The sequence below is a fragment of the Bombus pascuorum genome, chromosome 16 (genome assembly GCF_905332965.1).
Source record: "Bombus pascuorum chromosome 16, iyBomPasc1.1, whole genome shotgun sequence".
NCBI lineage: Eukaryota > Metazoa > Arthropoda > Insecta > Hymenoptera > Apidae > Bombus > Bombus pascuorum.
Genome location: NC_083503.1, coordinates 1601660 through 1627772, shown reverse-complemented (window position 1 = coordinate 1627772; position 26113 = coordinate 1601660). Strand labels below are relative to the sequence as shown.

Genomic DNA, 26113 nt, shown 5'->3' with positions numbered 1-26113 from the left:
TCTCTTTACGAAAAGTAAGAGTTGACCGATCGTGCGGTAACCTAAAAAGGAACGATTGCTCGCATGGTAAAGCATTGCTAGGCACGCGACCGAGACTTCTTTTTAAACTCCCTCTCTCTCTCTTTAAACGATCGAAAAAAGGAATGAAAGTAAAAGAAAAAGATACGACGAACGAAAACATTTCGAAACACCATTTCGTACTTTAATCGCACAAGAACTTGATGAATCCAAATATAGCACGATCTTTGCCGGTAATGTCACGAGCTTTCCAACTCTCCGCTTTCTTCTTATCTTCCTTCTTCTTCTTTCTCTCTCTCTCTCTCTCTCTCTCTCTCTCTCTTCATTCTCTTGGTCGTTGGTTTCTTATTCGCGCGATACCTCGTCGAATCGGTTCGATCGAACAAACCGGTTTACGCACGACGCTTAAAGATGGCACGACGATCTTCGCTCCTCGACATCGCTACAGGCGTCGCGCCATCGAGATCGATCGTAGTCTATAAAAAGCGATAAGTCGAAGTAGATTTCGTGTATTTACGTGGCTAAAGTTGAGTGGGCAGTCTTAACGATATCGCATCGTAACATCGTCCGACGCAGCATTTTTCCGATTGTCCATTCTCTGCGTAGAAACGTCATATTCGTTGTTCGTCGAACGTCGCTGCGGTCCCCCGCGAAATAAAATTCTTACGCAGAACGACTGCAGTTGCCCGTAGTAGCGAAAAGATTAAAACAAAGAAACGTCCTGGCGCTGCCACGTCGACGAATGATAAATACGACGAAGATCGGATCGATCGTCTTACGGCTTTTCTGGTGAAACTTGGTAAAACTCGAAACCGCTTTCTTTCTTATGTCGTTGCTTCGTCTTCGTTCAAAGGATGGAACGTGATATATCAGCACGTTGAAACGAACGTCACCGATTGCATTTACAATTTCTACGTGAAGTGGCATGAAATTTCGAAGTGTGCAAGTGCGATTAAACGTAGCCGTTTTCCTAACGCTTATACGAAAGATTATTCATTCGAGTACGAAGATAATTTTCTCTAACGATTAAACAAGTCGTTTGTCTTGGTAGGAACGAGAGAAGCGAGAAAGTCGCGCGCCTTTGCCGTACGATCGAACGCGATACGATTATCGGATTAGTTAAACGATGTCGGTCGTAATTCATCGACGATAATGTATCAGTGTGTTCGTGGTATACGGAACAGAGTACCGTGGTGAAGGTAATTTTTTGCTGCTTTCTTCTCTTGAAAAATGAACAATCGCAACTGACTTTGCTATTCGTTGGTGTGGCGTAGCGTGGCACGCCAACGCCGCGCCATCGATCAAGAACACGCGTTCCACCCATCAAGAAAACACGAACATATTGTTATCACTGCCCTCCAAACTCTCTATCTGCATATCCTTCGGTGTACTGACGATTAACGTTTATACTAAACTAATTAACTTCTAATAAAGATATCTTATCGAGCAAAATGTTACTCTAAACTCTAACTTAACGCGTTAAAAGCCTCGAACTTAAGTGTGTCGCGGATAACGTCATACCTAAACTTAACTATTAAAATACGTAGTGCGGCAACAAGGAAAGTGTTAGCGAGAAAGAGGAACGCGTGATAAATGATAAATGGTGAGAGGAAAGCGAGAGCGAGAGAAACAAAACCGAACGAATGTCGTATATGTGTCTCTGTGTCTGTAACGGAACGCGCGCGTGTGTGTATGTTGTGTGTGCGTGTGTGTGTGTGTGGGCACGCATACGAGACGTAGGGAAAGAAAAATGGCGCGTGTCCGCAGGCGAAAAGTTTATTAGCGTGAGACACTTGATATGGCGAACCGAAAGTCGTTGGATAGTACGCAGACAAAAAGAGAAAAGAATTAAAAAAGAAAAAAAATGAATAATAAGCTGACACACAAGTGTATCTAGAATCGCTATAGCTAGATGGAATTATATTTTACAATTGTACAGTTATTATACGTTCGGGCGCGCTAAACCGATTCAATCTATAGATAGTCGAAAAGTAACCGCGTGTATGTGTGTGTGTCGCGTGTCTCTCTCTCTCTCTCTCTCTCTCTCTCTCTCTATTCGTGGACAGCGAAGAACGGAAAAAAACGTAGACTCCGTGTGAAATGGGGGAGAAGAAGCGGATGACAGAACGGGAAAACAGACGATATTGTGCGGTGAATGTTACGCAATGCCGAAAGATCAATAGCGACCGCGCTGAATATTTTTGTTCTTTAAGAAACTGAAGCTCCCGATTCTTACACGTATACATGTATACTGTTATACGTATGTGTGTATGTATAATAGGATTCGAGCGCGTATAATGCTTACATCGGAAATCGATCCTCCTCGGACAGGAAAGGGTATATACACATATGCATTGGTGCGTGGCGCGCGTGGATGCTCGTGTAATCACACGCATGTGTTCTCCTGCGACGAAAGAGAAAAAGCGATCGAGCCAATTGGCCGGCTCAGCGTGTTCCCTCGGCACGCACGGGCCAGCCCCTTTCGTTTTCGGGAACTTAAATGTGGATACGAGCCAAGTATATAAAATACGAGCCGTAGCGTAAATAATGCATTTAGATTTTTTACATGTCGATGCGAAGCCTCCTGTGCCGTTTTCGTTAGAATTTCCCGACTTTAGAGACGCGCAGATCTTCGACGCCATGATGCAACACGACGGATCCGCGCAACCAATTCGCAGTTTCTCTTTCTTTCGCCGTAGCGTTCTATGTTTTATAGGACACGAGTATAAAGGGGACGAGAACAAAATGTAAGCAGCGACAAGAGAAGATGAAACGATATCGACGATACGTTTTACAACTTATCTAAAACATGATCAAACAAACACGAATACATGTGAACACGCAACAGATACACGTACAGATACACACGGATAATATAGTAGTGCGCGCACAGGCACGCATTACGAGCTCCCTTGAAAAAATTGGAGATATGTAAATATATAGAAATAATGCCGTAACTACGAAATTATATGAATAAAGTATTGAAACTGTGTACGAGCCTGCCTCCATACCTTCCCAGATAGTTGTGATTTAGGGGATCGGGAAAATCCGCAAGTCTTGCGTTTGTGTTTAAAGGTTATAGCGTCTCGAATTTCTAAAATAATATAAAATTTGTTTTTCTTTTTTTTTTTTTGACAAATTTGAAACTTACCATATTCTTATGTTAGTTTTATTCCTAATTAATATATCCTTAGAGATATCCTAGATAGATATCCTATCGCGTAAACGGCACTATCTCACCTGAAAAGAAATTCATTATTAACGAACGACATATCCCGAGCAGTATTTTCAATCATAGATACTTCAGCAATAAATGGCGCTGAAAAAGAAATGATTCTAAAAGCCAGAAGGACTATCAAAGTGAATTATTCATTCCATCTTGCATCTCTAGTTTACCATATGTAGCTACAAAATAGAAAATTCTCAAACCAGATCGCCACGAGTGCTTCCTCATTTTTGCAATATTAATTTACTTAATTATTCGCTGTAGCCGTACAGGAGACTACTGGTGAAACTGCGTCTAACGATCCAGGGGCAGGAACGTGTTTCCACAGTCCGGTGGAAGAAGGTTGGACATGATACAGGCGAAACGCTACTTTAAAAATTCTTGAGTATTGCTCGATCATGTAGGTAACTGTACATAAGATATCAATGTTTGTTATAGGTAAAACAGGAACAATAGATAAACCACGTTTCTACAAATCGTAGAATTTTGTATATATTATGGATGTCTTTCAAAACAATCTTTATTAAGAACAGAATTTTACAACCAAAGTTTACTAGGTACTTTCCACAACGTGAAAAAATTCAAGTGAACAAATCTTATAAGTCATAGTATTAATCCGATGTATGTGTATGTTCTATATATCTATTTTTATAAAATTATATGTACCGTATTAAATTGGTAATACGAACGGTACGGTTATATGAACTTATGAAATATATTAGATATATTAAACAATTACTGTATAGAATCATCCGCAAATTACAAAGCAGGACGCACATGAAGATTCATACGCCCCTGCTGATTCTCACGTGCACAGCGCTTACACAGGCTCGACTCGAACATTGATTTGTTATCAATGACGATATCGTTTATCATCATGGTTATTGTTGAGTTGAACACGTGGATCGATCGTCAAAATACTTTAATGTAGAAATAAAATATTTATTTAAAATAATTATAGAAAAACTAAAGGTGTCTCTCTCTCTCTCTGTACAATGGCTTCTGATTTTACTTTTACTTTTAATCGTTTTACCAACACTGCTCGCCCTCTTCTTACTTTTACAGCTTTCATTATTCCTTCTGCTGGTTTTCTTGCTCTCTTCATTAATTGATTACTTATCGGGCATAATTTATGCTTAAGTTATTTATAGATCGTATCGCAATTTTTTAAAGCAGAAGTATGTATAAGAATAAAAGTCTACATTTCTTCTGCGATTATAGAATATCCTCTCTATATTTTATTTGTAATTTCATAGAAGATTTTAGTTTTAATTTAGGCCGCTACTATATTGGTCGTATTCTATCAGTCACTTACATTCTGCATCTCGTCTGCGGTAAAGACACGGTAAAAGTATAGGTTAATAACATGAAGCAACAAGGACTGATACTCAGTTTGTCCTTCATTATACAAAAATAGCAACGAAATGAATGATGAATAATTAATATTTGTGAATTGATCGTTTTTAATAACATATCAAATAAGTCTTTTAAACAGCCTATCAGTCAAAGGACTGATATTGTAGGTAACAACTGTAATGATAGAAAGTTTACTATATCATTGATTACAAATTTAATAATAATATTTTCTCTATTTTTACGAAACTAATTTTCCTTATTATAATAGATATCTTTCTATTATATGATAATATTATGTAAATAAATGAAGTGAATAGGTTATTTTAATTGAGATACATTATTTAGAAAAATGCCAGATATCAAAGTAACCCCTTTGGGAGCTGGTCAAGATGTTGGAAGGAGCTGCATTCTAGTATCAATGGGTGGAAAGAACATTATGTTGGATTGTGGCATGCACATGGGATTCAATGATGAAAGACGATTCCCAGATTTTTCATACATAATCCCAGAAGGACCAACGACTAATTACATAGATTGTGTGATTATATCACACTTTCATTTAGATCATTGTGGTGCCCTCCCATACTTTACAGAAATGGTAATATAGATCATAAAAGTTACATATTAAAACATGATCTTTGACGAAATGATTGCATTTACAGGTGGGGTATACTGGACCAATTTATATGACGCATCCAACAAAAGCCATTGCACCAATCTTACTCGAAGATATGAGAAAAGTTGCAGTAGAACGTAAAGGAGAAAGCAACTTCTTTACATCACAAATGATAAAAGACTGTATGAAAAAGGTTATTGCTGTTACATTGCATCAATCTGTGATGGTTGATTCGGAGCTGGAAATAAAAGCATATTATGCAGGACATGTACTTGGTGCTGCAATGTTTTGGATTCGAGTTGGCTCACAATCGATCGTTTATACTGGGGATTACAATATGACTCCTGATAGGCATTTAGGTGCTGCCTGGATAGATAAATGTAGACCAGACTTATTAATATCAGAGTCAACATATGGAACAACTATCAGAGATTCTAAAAGATGTAGAGAAAGAGACTTCTTAAAGAAAGTATGTCGATATTATTACATGTGTATTAGATTTTACATGAAATTTATAAATTTATCTTTTAGGTTCATGAATGCATAGATAGAGGTGGCAAAGTATTAATTCCCGTATTTGCTCTTGGACGTGCACAAGAATTATGTATATTATTAGAAACATATTGGGAGCGAATGAATTTAAAGGTTCCTGTATATTTTGCTTTAGGATTAACTGAAAAAGCGAATAATTATTATAAAATGTTTATCACTTGGACTAATCAAAAGATTAAGAAAACTTTTGTGCAAAGAAATATGTTTGATTTTAAACATATAAAACCATTTGATAAAGCATATATTGATAATCCTGGAGCTATGGTAGTATTTGCTACACCGGGCATGTTGCATGCAGGATTATCTTTACAAATTTTTAAGAAATGGGCTCCAAATGAAGCAAATATGGTTATTATGCCTGGATTTTGCGTTCAAGGCACTGTTGGACATAAAGTTTTAAATGGTTCTAGAAGAATTGAATTCGAAAACAGACAGATTGTCGAGGTCAAAATGGCAGTAGAGTATATGTCTTTCTCTGCACATGCAGATGCAAAAGGTATTATGCAATTAATACAATATTGTGAGCCAAAAAATGTTATGCTTGTACATGGAGAATTTGCTAAAATGGAGTATTTAAAAGAAAAAATAAAACAAGAATTTGGAACAAATTGTTACAATCCTGCAAATGGAGAAACTTGTGTTATCACAACCATTGCCAAAGTGCCAGTAGACGCTTCTTTAGCATTATTAAAGTCTGAAGCCAAAAGATATTCGGCTTTGCCACCAGATCCCAAACGACGAAGATTACTCCACAGTGTTTTAATGTTACGAGAAGATGGAGTATGTCTTGTGGATGCAGATGAAGTAATTATCACGTTCCGTTCAATTATCGATAGTATATACTTATAAATTTGTTAAGCTATACATAATAAATAATTGAAAATTTGTTTTAAGGTGACAAAAGCTGCAGGTATAACTAAACATATAGTACGCTTTACATCCACTGTACAAGTAAGGGACCCTGGTCCAGCACATTCAACGACTTTAAAATTATTACAACCACTGAAAGAGAGATTATCAGGTTGGACAGTCCAATTAACAGATGGATCAATATCTGTCGAATCTGTTTTAGTAAAAGTAGAAGGTGATGAAGATGATCAAAAAAGCGTGTATGTTTCATGGACAAATCAAGATGAAGATTTGGGTAGTTACATTCTAGGATTTTTACAAACTATGCTAAACTAAGCAATGATCTGATGATTAAACGTGTTAAAAACAAAAATAATCAATTACATAATTGGTACAAAATGGATCTTAAGACTTTTTGTAACCTGTGATACTGCTATGGTGAATAAAGTGTATATAGGTATAAATTATAAATTCTATGTGTTTTATATACTTATTCAGCACAGATTAAGTCTAATTAATTTTTAAAAATGCATTAGAATAATTGTGTTATATTGTATTGTATTTTATCGTGTTGTATTGTAGTATTATAATTGTGAATATTGATAGATTAAAAATATCTTCAAGCTAAATACCATTAAAGAAAATATTATTACTACATTTTTTATGACATTATCAAAAACTGAAGAAATGTATTGAATAACCATTGTAGCAGGTATTTAGTTGAAATTATTTGATTGAAGGTGTTTTATCTTGAAGCTTGGGATTGTTATAAAATGTGAATAAATAATTTACATCGTTCACTATAATTACAAATTATTATTGAAATTTATATATTGCGTAATGTGAAATGAAACAATAATCTTATTACGTACTTTACTAAATGTAAAATATAAATAAGTACTATGTGTGTTAAACCTTACACAATTTTGTAAATAAATGAAACAATGATACTTTAAGAAACAAGTGTTTAATATATTATAAATAGAGTATTATCACCTATTTCATATCTTGTAACGTAGATTATAATAAAAATTATATTGTTTTGTAAAATAAACTAACACATAAAAACTTTAACAAACGCTCTTTTAAATGCCCCATTTACATATGGTCTACTCTATGTCATTGTTCAAATTTGGTACTTACAAATTATTTAAAACATAAATTTGTTAATATAATTTGTATACTTCGTTATATTTTAATATATTCAAAACATCCTGTTCAATCACATTTTCGAACAGATTTATAAGTTCACTAGAGTTGATTTATTAAATTTTTCTCATATTTTACGAAATTAATTACTTGTTCGTGAATTTGCCTTAAGAAGCCACGTATTGAATTCCCTCTATATACTTTTATACTAATGATCACACGAATATATTTATTGCACATCAATTCATTAACGATTACAGCTTTGTATACAAATTCTTTAACAATATGAAAATAATCTAAGACTCTGTTAATTGATCGCTATTAATTTAAAAAAAATGTACGTAAAAATATTTGCGTTACCTACTCAAAATTAGAAATCGTGCGTTCTATTAGGCGTACATTTATACATATGTACGTACATTTTATTCTATAAATGATTTTATGAATAATAAATTTTAAATAAACTATGAAGGCTTCAAACACACCTGATGAACATGCTTTATGTAACAGAAATAATATTTAAACAATAACTACTACTTTTCTGTAATTTACATTGTATGATTTTAATAATTTCTGAATTATGCATTTTGTATATCTATTAATTGTGTAATTGTGACAAACAGCAGTTTCATTATTTCTTAGTGTCTAACTACAAAGTTCATTATTTATATTTCTTTCCATATAATAAAATAATATATTCTTTCCATAAGAAACATTATTCATCATATTTCCATCGATATATTAGTCTTCTCAATAGCAAAATTTACCATTGATGTTTATGTAGTATTGGAGCATATGTAATTTCTCGTGTATTTTCTTTATCAATTATCTGGTGTCGTGCTGCGTTAACGCAGCTTGTTCTTTAAAGTTATTTTTTTCTTGAACCACCCTGAAAAATACATTAAAATGTTTATCATATTATCCTATGCTTGAAAAAAAATGTATATAGATAAAAATTGAAAATAATTGTACATTTATTCCAGCAGATACAAAACAGCTAATTCACTTTTCTGATTCATTATTGATTTCAATGTTATTAACTTTATTGTATATATAATACGAATAGATAGGTGAGAATATATCTACTGGAAATAAAAACTAAAACAATATATCTAATTACTTTTTGCGTGCTTATTTATATTTTAATTTTATATGTTACTTATATGATACATTTTTATACATTACTACACATACCCTTTTTAGCAGCATATGCTAATAAATTAGCACGCAATATTAAAATTGTATTGAATAGAATCCATCACCGTACACAAAAGCAATATTAAATATCTTAGTTAGCTAATAAAATATTAATTGCACATGTGAGGATTGCACAAATACATATATATATATATATTACTGCAAGCAAAAAATATATAAATGTATCACTTAAAAAGCTTGAATAACATTCATGCTGTTTGAAATTTTAGAAAAAGTAAAAATTTTAAAATAAAGAAATTAGCATTTTTAAAATTATTTTCTTACATTAATTTAATATTACATTCAATTATTATAAATATAATATATTTATTAATTCAAATATTATAAATTCAAATCAAACAGCATAAACTTAACTATATAGCAAAATAATACTAATAGTATTTGTTATCTATTAATATAAGCATGTTTCTTACTAAACATTGTGGCTGCTAAAAAAAAATGCTATGTTATGTCCAATAATGTGTTTACCATCTGTAAAAAAAGTTAATTAAACATATAAGAGCAAAAGCGATGCAAATTATGAAAATAAAATATAACAATGATGGAAAACTATAATGAATAACTATTTATGATTCAAATTAATGAAAAATCACATAATCAATTTGATAGAGCAAACATAAAATTTCTTTATAGTGTGCCCTTTACCCCAGTGTTTGTGTTCATAAAAATTGATCCACATGTAGCTATGCATGTTCTTTGATACCCATCATCTTCGCATCGCTCCTTTCTGCACCGGCAATGTTATAAACTTTTGTTCGTCTTTGTACAACTTTTCTATATCTATATAAAAAATATTGCGCTTTCTAGAAGTGAATAGTTGATATTAGGACAAATCAATTAGTTTCCTTACTATCCATACGGCATTGATGTATTCTAAAATTATTTGATGGACACATGATTATATTTTACATCAGTACAAATAACACTGTACCATAATGTAACAAGTTTCATAATATGTAAAATTTGATGTAATTGGAAATAAAAATATATGAAATTGATCTCCCTTAACAACATGTTGGGACAGACAAGATGCAAGACATTCAAACTGCATGATCAAATAAAGTATAAAGCTAATGAGATCTAAACACTGTGCAACATATTTCAGGGGACACACACATTATGATAGCTCATAACTTAAAACAGCTAATAATAAAAAATCATTAACGAAAATATCTTTAGGAAATTCGAGAATTTATCAAATGAAATATGTACAAGTATAATACAAAAGATATTACACAATATGTGATAAAATTTTTCTTATGTTACATGTAATTAAATATTTATGTGTAACCAGAGATATCTAGCTGATAATATAAGAATAAATTTGCAATTCTTAGAAATTTCAAGATTTTTTTTCTAACATATGAACTATGACTATTATATTTTATAGAGATTAACATAAAGTGTCGATTTGGACACATATTTAGTATAATTAATAAATTTTTAATTAAAGAAGAAAAATAATATTAAATATATTATAAAATATGAGCCTGTCTAACATATTATACATAACTCAATTATTGAGTAATTATGTTTGTTATTCCTTGGTTGTAGAAATGCTACTAATTGTAAGCAAATAATAAAATAGTGCCCATTAAAAAAAGAACATAACATTTAATACTACGAAAAATAATGTGTGGTGCAACGTAAATTAATATTTTTAAATAGACTATTGTAGTAAGACCTGGCATAAACTGCTAATAGCAGTCTACCATCAACCCTTTCAAAAGAAAGAAAAGTTCCAGAATCTCATACTTTGATTTGCATACCTGCGAATCTGCGCCGTTTTGCCATGGGTTTCTTAGTGGACTGTCAGAACAATCAAAATAACAAAATTGTTATTCATCGTTATAGCATGAGATTTCGTACGTCAAAGCAAATGTTCTTATTAATCGTGGAGTCACGATGAATCGCTGCTGTTTTAATAACAACCGCTATTTTAAGCAAATCTTAAATACTTTTTTATCTTCTATGAAACAAACACTGGGACAATGGGACAAGTATGTTATTACAGTTTGCATCGAGTTTTCCAAACTAAAATTGCCAATGATGCTTGAAACTTGTTTTGCAATACTAAATGATTTCATAACAGATAATTTCCTAAAAAATAATTTATGTTTACTTTTAGAAAATATTGTTGTATAAAATTAGATAGGATGCTTGCTGCAATACATACGCTATTCGCATTTCCTCCTTTCAGAACGAAATAGACTAAAACAAAATGCATATATGATATATAAAATGCTGCTAGCATAGACTTTCGATAGATATATCACGAATATCGTAGCTTATTAAATATTATAGATATTATGTGTTTGTACACATTTCATAAATAAATCCACTACATGAAAGTGTAGTGAAATATAAAGTTTTACTGTCATTAGTACTGCCATTTTAATCTTTCATTTTTAAGTCATATGAAATTAATAATTTAAAGACAATATATATATGTGTGTGTATATATACATATACATACATTGATCAAACATAAATCGTATTTAAGTAACTCTTAATAAATTGTGCAGAATACTATTTTACTATACATAAAACCAATATATAATAAGTGTTTATATGTATGATTATAAAACACAATTTTATATGTATATATAAATTCATCGTTTTGTGTATAACTACAGATCACTTGTAAATGGTTGCTCTTAATGCTTATATGAACAGCCACAATAAAGTATGTAACAATGAAATTATTGAGATACATGAAGAATAGATCTACTACAAAATACTGTGTAAATTATAGACTACCAAATAATACTCTGTAATATTATAATAAAATAATAACACAGGTCTCAGGATTATCACAAGGAATTGTTATTATTTTATGTATATAATATCAAAAAATTGTTTCTAGTATTGATTATTTCTAAATGTTGCAGCAGACATTTAAAAATTATATATTATGTAATTTATATTGCAATATTATAGAACATTCAATTACAATGCAAAGAGTAAGCGTTTGTAATGAATGTATTAATTAGGACTAATAAAACATATAATACTAATTGAAATAACATTCATTGTAATACTGAGCCCAAATAATAAAAATGTTTCATATTTTAATAACTAACTGAAGTGCACCTATATAGTAACAGAGCCAGTAATATTTGTTCCTCTTTTCACAATTTTGGAGTTTACCTTCCTTTTTTTCTTGTGCTTTTTATGCTGCTGGCCCATCAATGGATTCCAGCTAGCCTGTGTGTTGTGATCTGTCATATGACAAGATTTGGAGGAGTATTTTGTAGTAAGGGGGCTGTTGTCAATTTCTTGTTGAGACTGAACCAAATTGATAGGCTTGGTTATGGAACAATTTGCGAACTCTGTATTCTTGAGAAGAATATTTTCTAATGCAGCTATCAGAGTCTGTGTTGCTAGTGGGAGCTGCATTTCAGATATATAATTATTTAACTCACCACACATTACATTAGGTGACGACAATTTATCAAATTTTTTAATGTATCAAGCAAAGAAAAATTTTCAAAATTGTCGTTCTGTTAATAGAGATGGTTCGAACATCAAATGATACACAACAATTAAATTGCTGATACATATCTGTTTGATAAAATCTTCAACTTTTTATATTTTATTAGAATAATTCACATATTTTTCTTATATTATTTCAAAATAATGTATGATTCATAAAATTTCTTTGCATTTAGAAAAATGATGGAATTCGAAAACAGATATCTTTTTATACTATTAAAAAAAATTTACATTTTTGGCACATGAATAAATGTAGTAAAATGTATGTATTATTTATAAATGTATAACTTTTTTTCTATAAGAACTATATAATTATAGGTTGACAAAGTAATATTTTCTTTTCCAAAAACAATTTCATATTTGTATTAAATCAAAAATGTAAATTTTTGATATCATTTTTCTAAATACAAAACTATACACAAAATATCTATAAAATAGTAATAGTAGTTGCTAATAAGCAATATTAGCAAATTAATCGTTGTTGTTAGCGATCGTATAATATCGAAATTTTATTAAATACACAAAAGTATTATATAGGTATAAATTGTGGTATCATTGAATAATTGGCATATATAAGTTTAATATGTATAATATATTAAATGAAATTATGTGTATATATGAATTAAATTAATATGTGCAGGCAATAATACCACATTTGAGTTTGTTGAATTTATAAAATTTAGCAGCCAAATTCAAAGGTCTACAATTATATATATATTTGGGCTTTTTCTCTTGCTGCTAGTATTAATAAAATAAAATTTAATATGATTTAACTATATTCAATACAATGTTATGTATTCCCCATTAATTTATCGATTTGATTGCCTATATTACGTATCTAATAAACAACGAATTTTTCGTAGATAATACTTTGTAAAAGACAACCTGACCCAATCACTAGAATCATATTACATCAAGTAAATTGCATGTTTCAATTGAAGAAAACTTCATAATAGAAAATGTTTACTTCCCACTGAAACGGTTAAGTATTTAATTGACTTTTACAAAATAATATCTATATATAAATTGTTACCATATAATCATTACATATAGTACAATAACAGCAAAACACAAAAAGTCTGTTGTTAGTAATTAATTTCACAAATTAATAATAATTGATACATCACGTCAGAATTTTGCAGCATTATGTAGTTTTTCACAATTTCGCATTATAGCCATAATGTTTGTCATTACAGCTATAACATAAGCTTTTTAACTTTTTTATACAAAAGGCACTGGACAAAAATTAATTATGACACTTATGAAACATTTAAAATCAATGTATACTAACCTCGGAATTAGAACATTCAGAAGCTGGCGGTCCATTTAATATTGGCTGTTCTGAACTGCTACAACCTCCATAAACTTCACTCTAAAATTAACAGAAATCCTCGATAATACTTACAATTTAAAAATATATAGTATTTTATAATTAATTTCAATATTTTATAATTTAATTTCAAAAATATGTAACATTCAGACTGTTCATATACATATGCGTATATATTACATATATAATACCTTAAGTTGTGACATTTTTTGATGAAGTTGTGTAACTACACATCGTAATTTATCCAATTCTGCATCTACTGCTGCTCTTTTGTTACATTCTATTTGAAGTTCTTCTGACAGTCGTGCCTTTTCCTATAATTAATGTAACAATAGCTTTATGACATGTTATTTAGCATATCCAAGTAATAATTTATTTCTTTATTGATTTACCTCTTGAAGCTTTTCTAATGTACCTAAATCATGAGTATCTACTTCACTCAAAACCAACTTTGGTGTGGATCTATGTGTCAATAATTCAGCATTAGCTTGTTCTTTAAAAGATTCAGCTTCTTTCAGTCTGGTTTCCAATTCTACTACCTTATCTTGTAACTACAAACATGTGAAATTAATTACTTACATTACGAAATATTAAAGATAAATGCATTTTTTTTTTTTTTTTTTACGGAGCTTACCTTTTCATTTATATTTAATTTACTCATGAGTTCGTTCAATTCAATTCTAAGACCTGCTACCTCACTTTCTTTCTGTCGAAGCTGTGACTCCCACCTTGTTTCCTCTGATTCTACATGACTTTGCAGCTTATTAAGCATACCTTCCTGTAAATACATTTTTGATGAATACAACCGAAGTAAAAATTTAACAAGAACATATTACAAATGCAATAAAAACTTACTGTATCATCAATAATTTGTTTATAATGCGAAACCATATCTTGTAAATTTTTATTTTGTTTTTCTAATTCTGAGTGATTATCAGTAGTATTCTTTTTCTTCAATTCAGTAAAAACTGTATTCACCTTTTCTTCAAAAACTTTGAGCCACAGCTCGTGTGATTTTTCAGATACTTTTATTTCTGGGAATATCCTTTCTAATAAAGCCTTTGTTAACTTTTCTTCTTCTGCTTTTACTTTTTGTGTAATTTCCTAAAAATTAATTGTTATTCATTTAAATTTAATCTACTTTATTAAAGAGATCAAATGAATGAATATACATATATAATATTCATATTTTAGAGAGAGTGTGGAGGGAAAAAGGGGTGAGAGGGTTGGTGAGAGATTATAATTTATTCAATTATACATATATAAAAAATTAAAAACAAACAGATCAATTCTAAATTTAGAAAGAAAAGAATAAAGATTAAGATAGGTAAAATGGGGACTTACATCAAAGTTTTTCCCATTATTAGATTTAGTACGCAATTCGGCGGCGGAAAGAGCTTCCATCACTTTCCAGTTTTTTACACGTAATTCCTGTTCCAACCATAAAGAAATGAAGATCAGTGTAAAACTTTGAGATAGATATTTCATATAAACGACTGACAAATATATTTAAAGAATTCTTTTGAAATTTAAAAATTAAGAGAAGGTTGGCAAAGTGATGGAAGCAATAAAAATTGATTGCAAAAATACATAAATATAAAAAAAATATTTTTATATAAAAATTAACTGCATATTTATATAACAATTTAACCACTTACGTGTTGATAGTATTAACATATATATACACACATATATATATGTGTACATATATCTTAAATAAATATATTGGAGAAAAATTATCTATACATATTATAACTTACATTATTTTTGGACCTTTGTGCTTCCAATTCATTATTTAAACGGGCAGCAAGACTACGTTGATTGTTTACATCACTTCGTAATGCATCAATCTGAGTATTTAATTGATTCAGTTCCACTTCTTTATGTGTTAATTCAGTTCTTAAAGCATTTAATTGGCTCTCCTTTTGGGCCAACCTTTAAGATATAATTGATGTAGGAAAGACTGACCATCAAGAATCAAAATGTACTAAATTAAGTGTTTTAGAATAGACTTATACGTACAAATTGGTTTGTTCTACAAGTTGTACATTCTTTTGAACATTATCATCAATTCCATTTTCACGGCCTTCTGCAGCTGGACGTTCAGTAGTTGCTGCTAATTGAGAAGCCAGTGATTCATTTTCTTCTTGTAATTGCTTAAGTTGCTTTTGCAAATCTGCGAGATTTGTGAGCTGAAAAAAAAAAATAATCCGTATATATTCAACGAAATATAATTTACATTTATATTGATATTTAAATAAATGATACCTGTATAGAAAGTTTATCATTTTCTTCTTGCAGTCGTGTAATCTGTAACTGAGTTTCACTTGATCGCTGATCACGTTTCTGTAACCTATTTATCTCTGCCTTTAACATGTTCATTTCGTTCGTTGTTTCATTTACAGCTTTAAGTTCGGCACGTGCTTCTTCTAATTCATTTTGAGACTGCTTTAACTGTTCCTCTAACTTCTCCATGTTCGATTGATTAGTATCAACGTCTCCTTGTGCTACTTCTAGACTTTTTGTCGTCTTGTTAAGTTCATCTTGTACAGTATCTAAGTTCTTCTGTACTGCCTCTAACTGTGTTTCCAACTGTGTTATATTTTCTGTTGACTGCTTTAATTCAGTTCGTACATTGTTAAGTTCTTCTTTACATGTTTCTAGATCCTTGTCTTTGTTAATAAGCTTTTCTTGAAATACTTTCAGTTCCTCCTCTCTGTCAACAAGTGTCACTTTAAGAGCTGTAATTTCAGCTGCCTCATATTTCACTTCATTCATTGATACTGACAGCTCAGATTTTAATTTCACTAATTCAGACTGAGCTTTATTCAATTCTGTTTTTAATGCTGAAGCATCATTAGCTTCTGTTTTTACAGAATTTAATTCACTTTGCAATGAATTCACTTGTTTCTGAAGTTCCTGTTCATGACGATGAGCGCTTTTTAGTCTGTGATCTAAATCAGCATGTGCACGATGGGAATCCTAAACAAATAAATATAAATATTTTATTAGCAATTTATTAGCGCTTTTTATAATGTAAAAATTATTATTTATCTCTGTTTTTATCAATAAAAAATGAGGAAAGGGAAGAAGCTTGCTGTACAAATAACCCACATTTATGATCCTCCCTTCTGGAATTTTTTTAATTATCTATTTGAAAAAATTGACATATTAAGCCTTTTAAAGGCTTGTGTCAATTTTTTCTTACCTCAAGCTGCCTAGCAACATCTTGCAGTCTGTCTCCAGCTTCTTTGAAATGTTGTAATTGTCCTTCTGAATGCATCAATTGACCTTGCATAAGTCCTAATTGTTGCCGTAACATTTCTATTTCAGCAGTGCTACTCTCACAAGTTGCTTGTAACTCACTTTGTAATTCTTGTACTTCTACATGTTTTTGAGCTAATTGTGCTTTTAATGCATTTTCATTATCACGCATTTGTGCAAATTGTACTTCCATTTGTTTACGTTGTGCAATCAACTCTTGTTGCATATGACCTTGAGTTTGTCCTTGATCCTCTTGCATCTTATGAATAATTGCAGCATTTTCATTTACTTTAGTTTGCAATTGTTCAATTTGTCTAGTAAATCCTTGTTTTTCAGCAGCGTGACTTTCCAAGATATGTTGCATTCGTGTATGTAGAGTTTGAGTTTCTGTAACTTTAGCATTTAATGCTTCTTCTAATTGTCTTACATTAGCTGATAATCTAGACCTTTCAGAATTCAACTCAGCACGTAACTCTTTCAATTTATTTTGAAATGCAATATTTGCTTCATGTTCATCGGCTAAAGCTTTTTCCTTCTCTGCAAGTTGTTTTTTTAATTTAATAACTGGATCTGCGCGACCTTCTGTCCATTCTGAGTGTTCTGATGGATTATCCATTTGTTTATTTAAAAGTTGGTCAATAAGAATTTGTATTTCAGAACGGCTAAGTTCAGCTTTCTGAACTAAAGGCATTAATAAAGATACATTGACAGCATCCTTATCTCCACCTAAAGTAAAAAAGGAGTCAAAAATTAAAAAAGATATATATATATATATCATAAGCACTTGATAATAAAAATGTCTTGATAAGATAGTTTAACATACGGAGGAATCACTTTATTCAGTTGATAAAATAAGCTTAATTAATCATTTCTAATTTAAGAAATATTAAATATTATACTAAAAGAAATATGGCTGTATATATATATATATATATAATTTTGTTTTATGTAATATAAATATACTAAATAAAAAATAAATCAAATTGTTTCCATAAAAGATTATTATAAAAATTAATAAAAATTAATAAAAGGACATTGAGTAAAACACAGATGTATACTTTTTAAATTCATTTAAAGAAATTAATATAGAAATTGAAATAATTAATATATTATTCTTACCAATTTGTGCTAGAATATCATTCTTTTTCTTTGCTTTTTTAGATTCTTTATTTGTTGATTGAGTAGAAATTACAGTTTCTTTTATAACTTCTTTTACATCTCTGACTGAAGTTTCTTTTTGTTCTTTAATTTCTTTTGCAGAATCTTTATTAGCTACTGGTGGTATATTGGTATTATTAATTGTTTCTTTTTTCTCTTCCTTAATATTGTCATCCTTCTTTTTCACTGAATCTTTCACATTCTTCTTTACTTTTGTTGGAGTTTCCTTTGGAGATTTATTTATAGTTGATTCAGACTGACCAATTTGTTGCAAATTTTCTTTCTGTTGAACAAACCATATTAAAATATACTAGGATATGTATTTAAACTTGTGTATGGGACAATTCTAGAGATTAAAGATATAATAGTTAATTTTGTATTAAATCATGTGTTAATAAAATTTCATAAAAAAACATACATACAGAACACACAACAAGAAAAAAACAAATAATTAGAATAACTTGATATTGCAGTGAAAATGTTAATAAAAAATTATATCGTGTATAATATCAACTTAAAAGTTTACGTTTAAACTCAATTTTTATTAAAATTTGTTTAATATTATTAATTTATCAAATTAAAATCAATTTAAAAACTGAAGGCGCAGGTAAATTTGAAAAATGCTATAATGATATAAAAGAAGCACTATATATAGCTTTAGTGTTAAAGAAGCAGCAAGTTATGCAAAATATGAAAACATGAATGGAACACATACGAGATAAAATATTCTACCAAAAGCAGTTCACTCACACTATGACTCCGTATGAGTTCGAGGTCGTCCTTTGGTTGAATGAGGTCAAAATGATTAACCTCTGTTGAGAGGGATTGTGAAGGACTTAATTCAGTCACAATAACCAATGGCTCATCTTTATTTACAAGAATTGGCTTTACCTTTTCATGCTTGCTTTTCTTCTTACTTCCTTTGCTACCCTCCTATGATTTCAATGTATATATAAAATGTTTCCCACATATTGAACTAATTAAAAGTAGTGAAGACAATACACTTTCACTTTTATAATAACAGGTATATAATATTATTTTACATTATATCAAAATGGACATATAGAATTATTTATATTGGTTAGTTATTGTGTATATATGTATATATAAAGGTGCTAAAAATTTATAGTTTTTTTTAATTATTATAGTTTTTATCAATAGATAAAATAATTTTTACAAAAAAAATAGTAGTATCTTTTAGTTTACTTATATATAAATATTATAGATGCATTTTTCACCTTGAAATTGTATTTATTTTGATTTCTTGCCAAACATATATACCTGAAATTGATAAAGCCACTGCATCATTCACAATTTAAAAAGAAAAAAGATATTAATATGAAAAAACAGTTAATACTCTTTACCATTACTAAATTTTAATATAATTGTAAAAATATTAGTTATTCAATAATAACATTTTTAAATTTCTAGAAATGAATAAGTAAAAAATATAAATGTATCATTAAAAGAGTATTTTTTATTCAATTGAATTTTATATCTTTTTATTATTTCTCTTAATTTTCATCTACATGATAAAGTAGCAATAAAAATAAGATATTATCATGTGTGGAACAGTTATTTATAGAAATTAATCTTCAGGTCCTAGAACTGTTTATCAATAAGCAATATACAAAAAAGCAAACTTTTGCTTTAAATAACTTGTCTCATATTATATTAGTATTTTATTTCATTTCTAATGTAAATCTATATAAAAATTCATAAATTCTTGTTGTAATTTTCAGTTTTTAAATATATTAAATGTTTCCTGAGGTTATTTTAATACAAGATAAGATATTTCATTACATACTCAATATTACAATTTAAATTAACTTACCATGGCATAATTTTAATTATATTACATACATTTATAAAGAATTAAAAAATTATAAAATTAGAACAATGTTGCTATGTAGAAAATTTTAATTATGTAAACATATTTTTAAAAATGCATATTACTATATGTATAATAAACACCAATCATTTGTTTTTAAAATACTACAACTTGCTTGTAAATTGTTTTTTTATTACAAAACTTTATCTCTCCATACACTAATTAAATAAATGTAATTTTATACAAATTTACTGCAAACAAAAAGTGAAATTATCTCTTTAAAAGCACAAATGTCCATTTTAATATAATGTATATATAATTTATTTGACTTTAGAGGGAAAACATTATTAATTGGATTTTTTACATTGATATAGGAGTGTGCAGTTATTTCACATTAGTACATTTTTAAAAATTACTATAGAATCACTATTTTTTAATTAAAAAACTAAGATGAAAAATAATAGAAAGGGACAAACTACATTTTTTGGGTGTTTTTAACAAAATTTCACTGATTATGTAAGATTGTTATCTTAAACCATATAAAACATAAATGTATTAGTTCAGATAAAATAATGTACAAATGTAAAAAGATGTTGCATGTTATTGAACAGTTACATTAAAATATTATAATTAGTCCTTATGGTTTGGATGACACCTAGCCAGAAATATGATACATCATGAATAGAAAGACCTTAAATGACATATATGTAAGTGTGACATACAATATGTAAGCATACCATATTTCATGCATGAAATGTATGAAAACATAAGAATAAAAAAGCGCATGTGTATATCTTTATTTTATAAATATATATAACAATTCACGCATAAATATTTAAAAATAAATACAATATTTAAACAATAAATATTTAAAAATTAGAGAAACGAACTTCAATCTTATTGTTGAACTATATTTGTTATATACTTCAATCAATATTAAACAATACATTTTTTTAAAAGATAGATCAATTTTTATATCTTATCAGACAAAAAAAGATATTCAATTATTCTAATTGGTTTCTTAAAAAATTAATAATTTGATAATTATTTAACTTATTTTATTAACAAACTGAACGTCAAATGTATTTTTAAGTAGGCAATTTTAATTAGTTACGATTGTTTTATTTATTTTTTGAACAAATAATGTAAATACAGGGTCTCACACAACATTGAGGAATCGCTTTGATAGTGGATCCTGCACATGAAAACAATAAAAAAAGTATATAAACATCAGAATCCACAACTGAACAATTCCCCGATGTTGCAGGACACCCTGTACATAAGTTAAACAAATATTTCTACAAAAGTTATTTACATCAACTGAAAGTTTGAAAAAAAGGTAATCATATACTTAATAAATGTACTTACACGAAGTAATGGCTCTAGTGGTAAAATTTGTGGATTTTCCTCAAATTGTACATGCTCTGGTTTTTCTTCTTTATCTTCCTTTTCCTCCTTTTCTTCTTTCTTCTCTTTTACTTTTTTCCCTGCCTTATTTTTATGTTTCTTTTCTTTACTTTTATCTTTTTTATCTAAAATGAATGTTAATACAACTATTACCATATTCATTTATAAAAATGTTTCATACTAACTTGTAATATAATAATTTAAGTTAACTGCCAAGAATTATCCATAATAATATTAAAACATGTTTAATATAATTCATTTAATCAATAAGGTACTACAAATACCTATTTCAATAATTGAAAAACTTTATATGTATAACTGAAAAACTTTATATCATATTATGATAGAATTATACATACTTGACAAAAGATCATCAGGAAGTTTTCTTTGCTCTGCTATTGCTTCTTCATAAGATTTTTCTTTTATGCCAAACATTGATACTAAAACAATAACTGCTGCAGAAATAACTACTACTGCTACATATACCAATCCTGTTTGGACATCCATTTTATATATTTCTACCTGTAATAGTAAAGTACTTATATGATAATAATCAATTTATATAATGATAATTTAAGATTTCGTTAATTAATTTGTGTACAATAAGAAAAGATTAATTATAAGCAGTTAACTAAAGTGTTCTTGATTTCTTGCACAATCTTACACAATTCTTATCATAGTTTATTTGAAATATTATCTTCTAGTTAACTTTGTTTGACTACTATTGACATATACAATAGAACTTTGTACATGATACATGCAATATATTTAAACACACGTATTTTTTAATTCAATAAAAAAGATTTCCATTACTAACTCTATAAATTAGTAAAAAATCTAATTCTATATTTATATTAAATATACTTTTCCATAAAATATATGTATCATTTTATGGCACATAATAATATAGAGTAAAAAAATAAATGATATTGTGTATATACACATATATATAATATATAATTGTATATACATATATACATATATATATTGTGCGGGTGCGCGTATACGTAAGTGTATATTCGATGCGTGCATGTGCGTATATGTAAAGTGTTTTATAATGGGATTATTTGTTAGATGAAAATTTTGGAGAAAAGTATGACGAACATGACATATGGGTGACAAGCAGGTCGACGACATAATCATTGAAGATGATTCAAGTTCCTCAATGTTAAACCACGAATCGGGTAGAACCGGCAAAATGACTTATATTGTACTAATATTTCGTGAAAACAATAGAACTAATAAATTCACTAAACTTACACTGCTCACCGAAAATTCAGTAAATCGCTCCTACTGAGGAATGTAAAATGAACAACGAACTCTGTTTGTCTACAGAGAATCACGACAAGAATTCACACACGACTTCTCAAGATTATGGCTGCCGAAGGCATAGACAAGTGTACGTGTTCGAAGCCACGCCTATCAAAACTCCCGTTTTCTGATTGGTGGCAACCTCTGCCACGTATGCAAAACACTCGTACAAACGAGAACAAAATTCATACATGAATTTTGTTAATTGTCAATGACAATTAACTACAATGAATAATTGATAACCTAATTTAATTCATGATCACTAACGTACTGTACGACATACGAAAGGGTTAACACATTCGTGACACTATGCCAATTTTGCATACTAAAACAAGTTAGCCAACTTTATAAAAACAGCATTTGATAAGTTCTTTCGTTCTCTGTATTCTTCTAAATGTGTTTTACGTATAGTCAACAAAATATTTATTATTAAATATTAATGAAATGTCTTTAATAAATAAAATAGGGATAGATATTATTTAACGATTTAATTTTATTGTAATTTATAGTTAACTTTTTAACATATAGAAAAATATGATATCTTTATCCCACACTTATCAAAGTATATATATTATAATTATGTTAAATTTAATAAAAATTTTGTTGGAATGCCTATATACTATCCTGAAAATAATGTGAAAAATCTTTGTTTTAACAAATAGATATTTAATGTTCTCTATTTATACAATCTTAATCGATTTTTATTATCATATAACATTTCTTAACAAACAGTATTATGCGCTTTATATCTCTAACATAAACTAATAGTATGAAGACTGTAAACGCATGATACTCAGGAATAATCGACATAAAAGAATTTAAATGAAATATGCCACGTTTTTTGTTGCTTTTCCATGTATAAAAGCATTGTTGGCAGTATTTCGAAATTATTGTTTATGAATTTTCCAAATATTGCCATAAGATGATAATTCTTTCATTATTATGCAAACATTATTATTGTACCGCAAATCGATAAATGTACGTTTTCCATAAAACGTTATTTATCATTCATTAAAAGTTTGCTTTAAAAAATTGCACAAAACTTTTCATTTATAGATTTTTCTTTTCCTTATAATAAGAAAAAGTTTCAATATTACTTCAGGAATGTTCATGCCACTGCTCGTGCTTCAGGCAAAAAGCTTTCCCAATATTTAATAAGTTGGTTTTGGTACTGTAACATGGATTCCAAATATTCTGTTAATTGTTTCTTAAAGTCTTCCACTCTCACTAATTCAAATCGTTCAACTTCTTTTTTAATTATCTTCGAAATATTGTCAAATTCTTCTTGCCCTCTATCAACTTTTGCTTCCCATTCTATTACTTCAGTAGCAGCTTGGCTTGTTTTGTCAGTTCTTCCAGATTGTTCTAATCTTGCTTTCTGTTCCCTTTTTTTATTTAACATCATTTGAGCATGTTGCCAATTTTGAAAAACTTTTACTCTTTCATGAAATACATCCTAAAATTGACAATATTTTTAAGTGTTTGAAGTTTTGGAATGCACAACATTTATATGTAAATAGATTACTAACCTTTATTGCTCCAATCAGTGCAACATAATCTCTTAACATTTCTCCAAACTGATACAGATCGCTATTACTTTGTGCTCTTCTGATCGCTTCTACTTTTTCCAATGTCTCAGCTAACTGAGCTAATGCCCTTCCAAGAGATGCTCCTGGTTCTCCGTGACCAAGAACTGCAATGGATCTTGCTGTTGCACCAGTACATGTTGCTAATTCTCTTCTCTGATTAGTTAAGGTATCAACAGCAGAATGTAATGCACGCAGTTGAACATCAAGAGAATCAATTTGTGATGTCTTCTCTTCAAACCACTGAAAAATAAGAAAAATGAAAACTACTGCTTAACACGAATATATTTTATAAATTTAATTATTTAAAATTTTCGATATGATTAATCAAATAAATATATATATATATATAAAATATAAGTTATTAAACATTTTTTAATTTTACTTTATCAGTTTCGTCCATTTTATATGTTATCTTGTTAACAGTTTCTCCAACTTTGTTAAACAGCCTCATTACTCCTTTACCACTAAGTGCAGATGTGTTAGTAGCTTTAGGTAATTCCATATCTGTTTAAGATATACACAGTTATAAGTATGATTGCATTTAAAAAGTCATTTTATTTTATACTACGATTTACCAGCTTCTAAAAATTCTCTAAAATCAGGATCAACACTAAGCACTGGATGAGCTGCAGTTCTATTCAAATATCTTTCAAGTGCTGCTCTGCGTTTTTCAATAAATTCTGTAGAACTGGAATTTTGTTCTTGATTCTTGTCACCAGACATTTTAATCTTAGTTGTTCCTAATCATATAATTATTTCATTTATTTTATTGAATAGTACGATAAAAATAATATGACTTCAAAATATCTATCAATACCAATAACACTCTTCTCTGGAGCAGGAGGAATTATTCTGCCATTTCTAAGATATTTATCTGTTAATTTGTCATGAAGGCCAAGAAAATCACTGAAGCGTCTAATAACACTGAAATTTCTCTTTCTAAATATTGGCATATTTGTTTCTGTCTCAACTTTGTAAGCAACATAAGCACCCATTCCATCTCCTATTTTTTGAGGAGAAGTTACGGTAATTTTTAAGAAAACGTCAGAAGAATCTGTCGATACCTGTAAAATATAAACTATGACATATACTTTTTAACTTGTTGTTATTAACATTTAATAATCTAAAATATACCACATCAGGTGACTGAGTCTGTATAACATTTGTTGAAAGTACATCTGTATTATCGTTTATGGGAACATCATGGAGATCACCTATGTCAGTACTCATTGGTCCCAAAGGTGAACTTAATGGTCCTGGTGCAGGACTTGATACCGATGAAAATGAATTTTCTTCTGGTGCATCTCGTAAAGTTAACTTTGGTAATTCTGTTTGAATAGTTGATACTCCGTTGTAAGGAAGTGAATCTTCTAATTGACTTTGATCCTATGTTTAAACAATATTAAATTTTATTTTACAAGAAATGTTTCAAATTATTACAAACGATCTTATTATATTATAGTAACAAATTACAAATATTATATTTAATACAATAGAAATAAACTTGTGAACCTAATACGTAGGTTGTGAAATTTTTACGCACATGTCTGAAAACAGTATAAAAACTACCTGTACTGCTGATGCAAAAATATCTTCATCGTCGTCGTCTAAATCATCAACTTTCACCTCATTAGTATCAAATAGCGGCGGAGATTCTTTTATATCAGCCATCTTAGCGATTCTGTCAATCTACCGAGAAATGTACTGGGATCGGCCCCCCAAGTGATGTATGCCGTATGCCAAC

General features: G+C 29.3%; 3 protein-coding genes across 19 annotated transcripts; 1 reads left to right on the top strand and 2 right to left on the bottom strand.

Moving 5' to 3' along the window:
- The first annotated feature begins 3527 nt into the window (after positions 1-3527).
- LOC132915235 (integrator complex subunit 11) lies at positions 3528-7088 on the top strand. Of its 5 annotated transcripts, XM_060975018.1 has the most exons (6): positions 4297-4422; positions 4511-4763; positions 4946-5198; positions 5263-5685; positions 5748-6572; positions 6663-7088. In XM_060975018.1, the coding sequence occupies exons 3-6, from the start codon at positions 4950-4952 to the stop codon at positions 6951-6953; spliced, it is 1788 nt and encodes a 595-aa protein (XP_060831001.1). In that variant the 5' UTR covers positions 4297-4422; positions 4511-4763; positions 4946-4949; the 3' UTR covers positions 6954-7088. The 5 variants fall into 5 exon arrangements, with proteins under 5 accessions (XP_060831004.1, XP_060831003.1, XP_060831001.1 ...); XM_060975021.1 differs by lacking the exons at positions 4297-4422; positions 4511-4763 and adding an exon at positions 3528-3644; XM_060975020.1 differs by lacking the exon at positions 4511-4763 and having other exon boundaries at positions 4284-4422.
- Positions 7089-7413: 325 nt separating this feature from the next.
- On the bottom strand, positions 7414-23086 carry LOC132915226 (kinectin-like). 13 transcript variants are annotated; one of them, XR_009659804.1, is made up of 19 exons: positions 22721-23086; positions 21829-21991; positions 21431-21594; positions 18982-19164; positions 18193-18514; positions 17018-17799; positions 16078-16791; positions 15832-16001; positions 15570-15744; positions 15154-15240; positions 14665-14913; positions 14444-14587; positions 14202-14360; positions 14001-14123; positions 13771-13851; positions 12135-12377; positions 10754-10793; positions 9630-9764; positions 7414-8655 (listed from the first exon to the last, which is right to left on the bottom strand). XR_009659804.1 is itself a non-coding variant. In XM_060974990.1 (18 exons), exons 2-18 carry the CDS (start codon positions 21974-21976, stop codon positions 8612-8614), a joined length of 3828 nt encoding a protein of 1275 aa, XP_060830973.1. In that variant the 5' UTR covers positions 21977-21991; positions 22730-23086; the 3' UTR covers positions 7414-8611. The 13 variants fall into 13 exon arrangements, 7 of the variants coding, with proteins under 7 accessions (XP_060830973.1, XP_060830975.1, XP_060830976.1 ...); XR_009659803.1 differs by having other exon boundaries at positions 22730-23086; XR_009659806.1 differs by having other exon boundaries at positions 12135-12272; positions 22730-23086.
- Positions 23087-23425: 339 nt separating this feature from the next.
- On the bottom strand, positions 23426-26079 carry LOC132915239 (sorting nexin-2). The gene is made up of 7 exons (XM_060975028.1): positions 25939-26079; positions 25504-25755; positions 25187-25433; positions 24945-25109; positions 24752-24873; positions 24310-24609; positions 23426-24236 (listed from the first exon to the last, which is right to left on the bottom strand). The coding sequence occupies exons 1-7, from the start codon at positions 26038-26040 to the stop codon at positions 23889-23891; spliced, it is 1536 nt and encodes a 511-aa protein (XP_060831011.1). The 5' UTR covers positions 26041-26079; the 3' UTR covers positions 23426-23888.
- Positions 26080-26113: the final 34 nt, after the last annotated feature.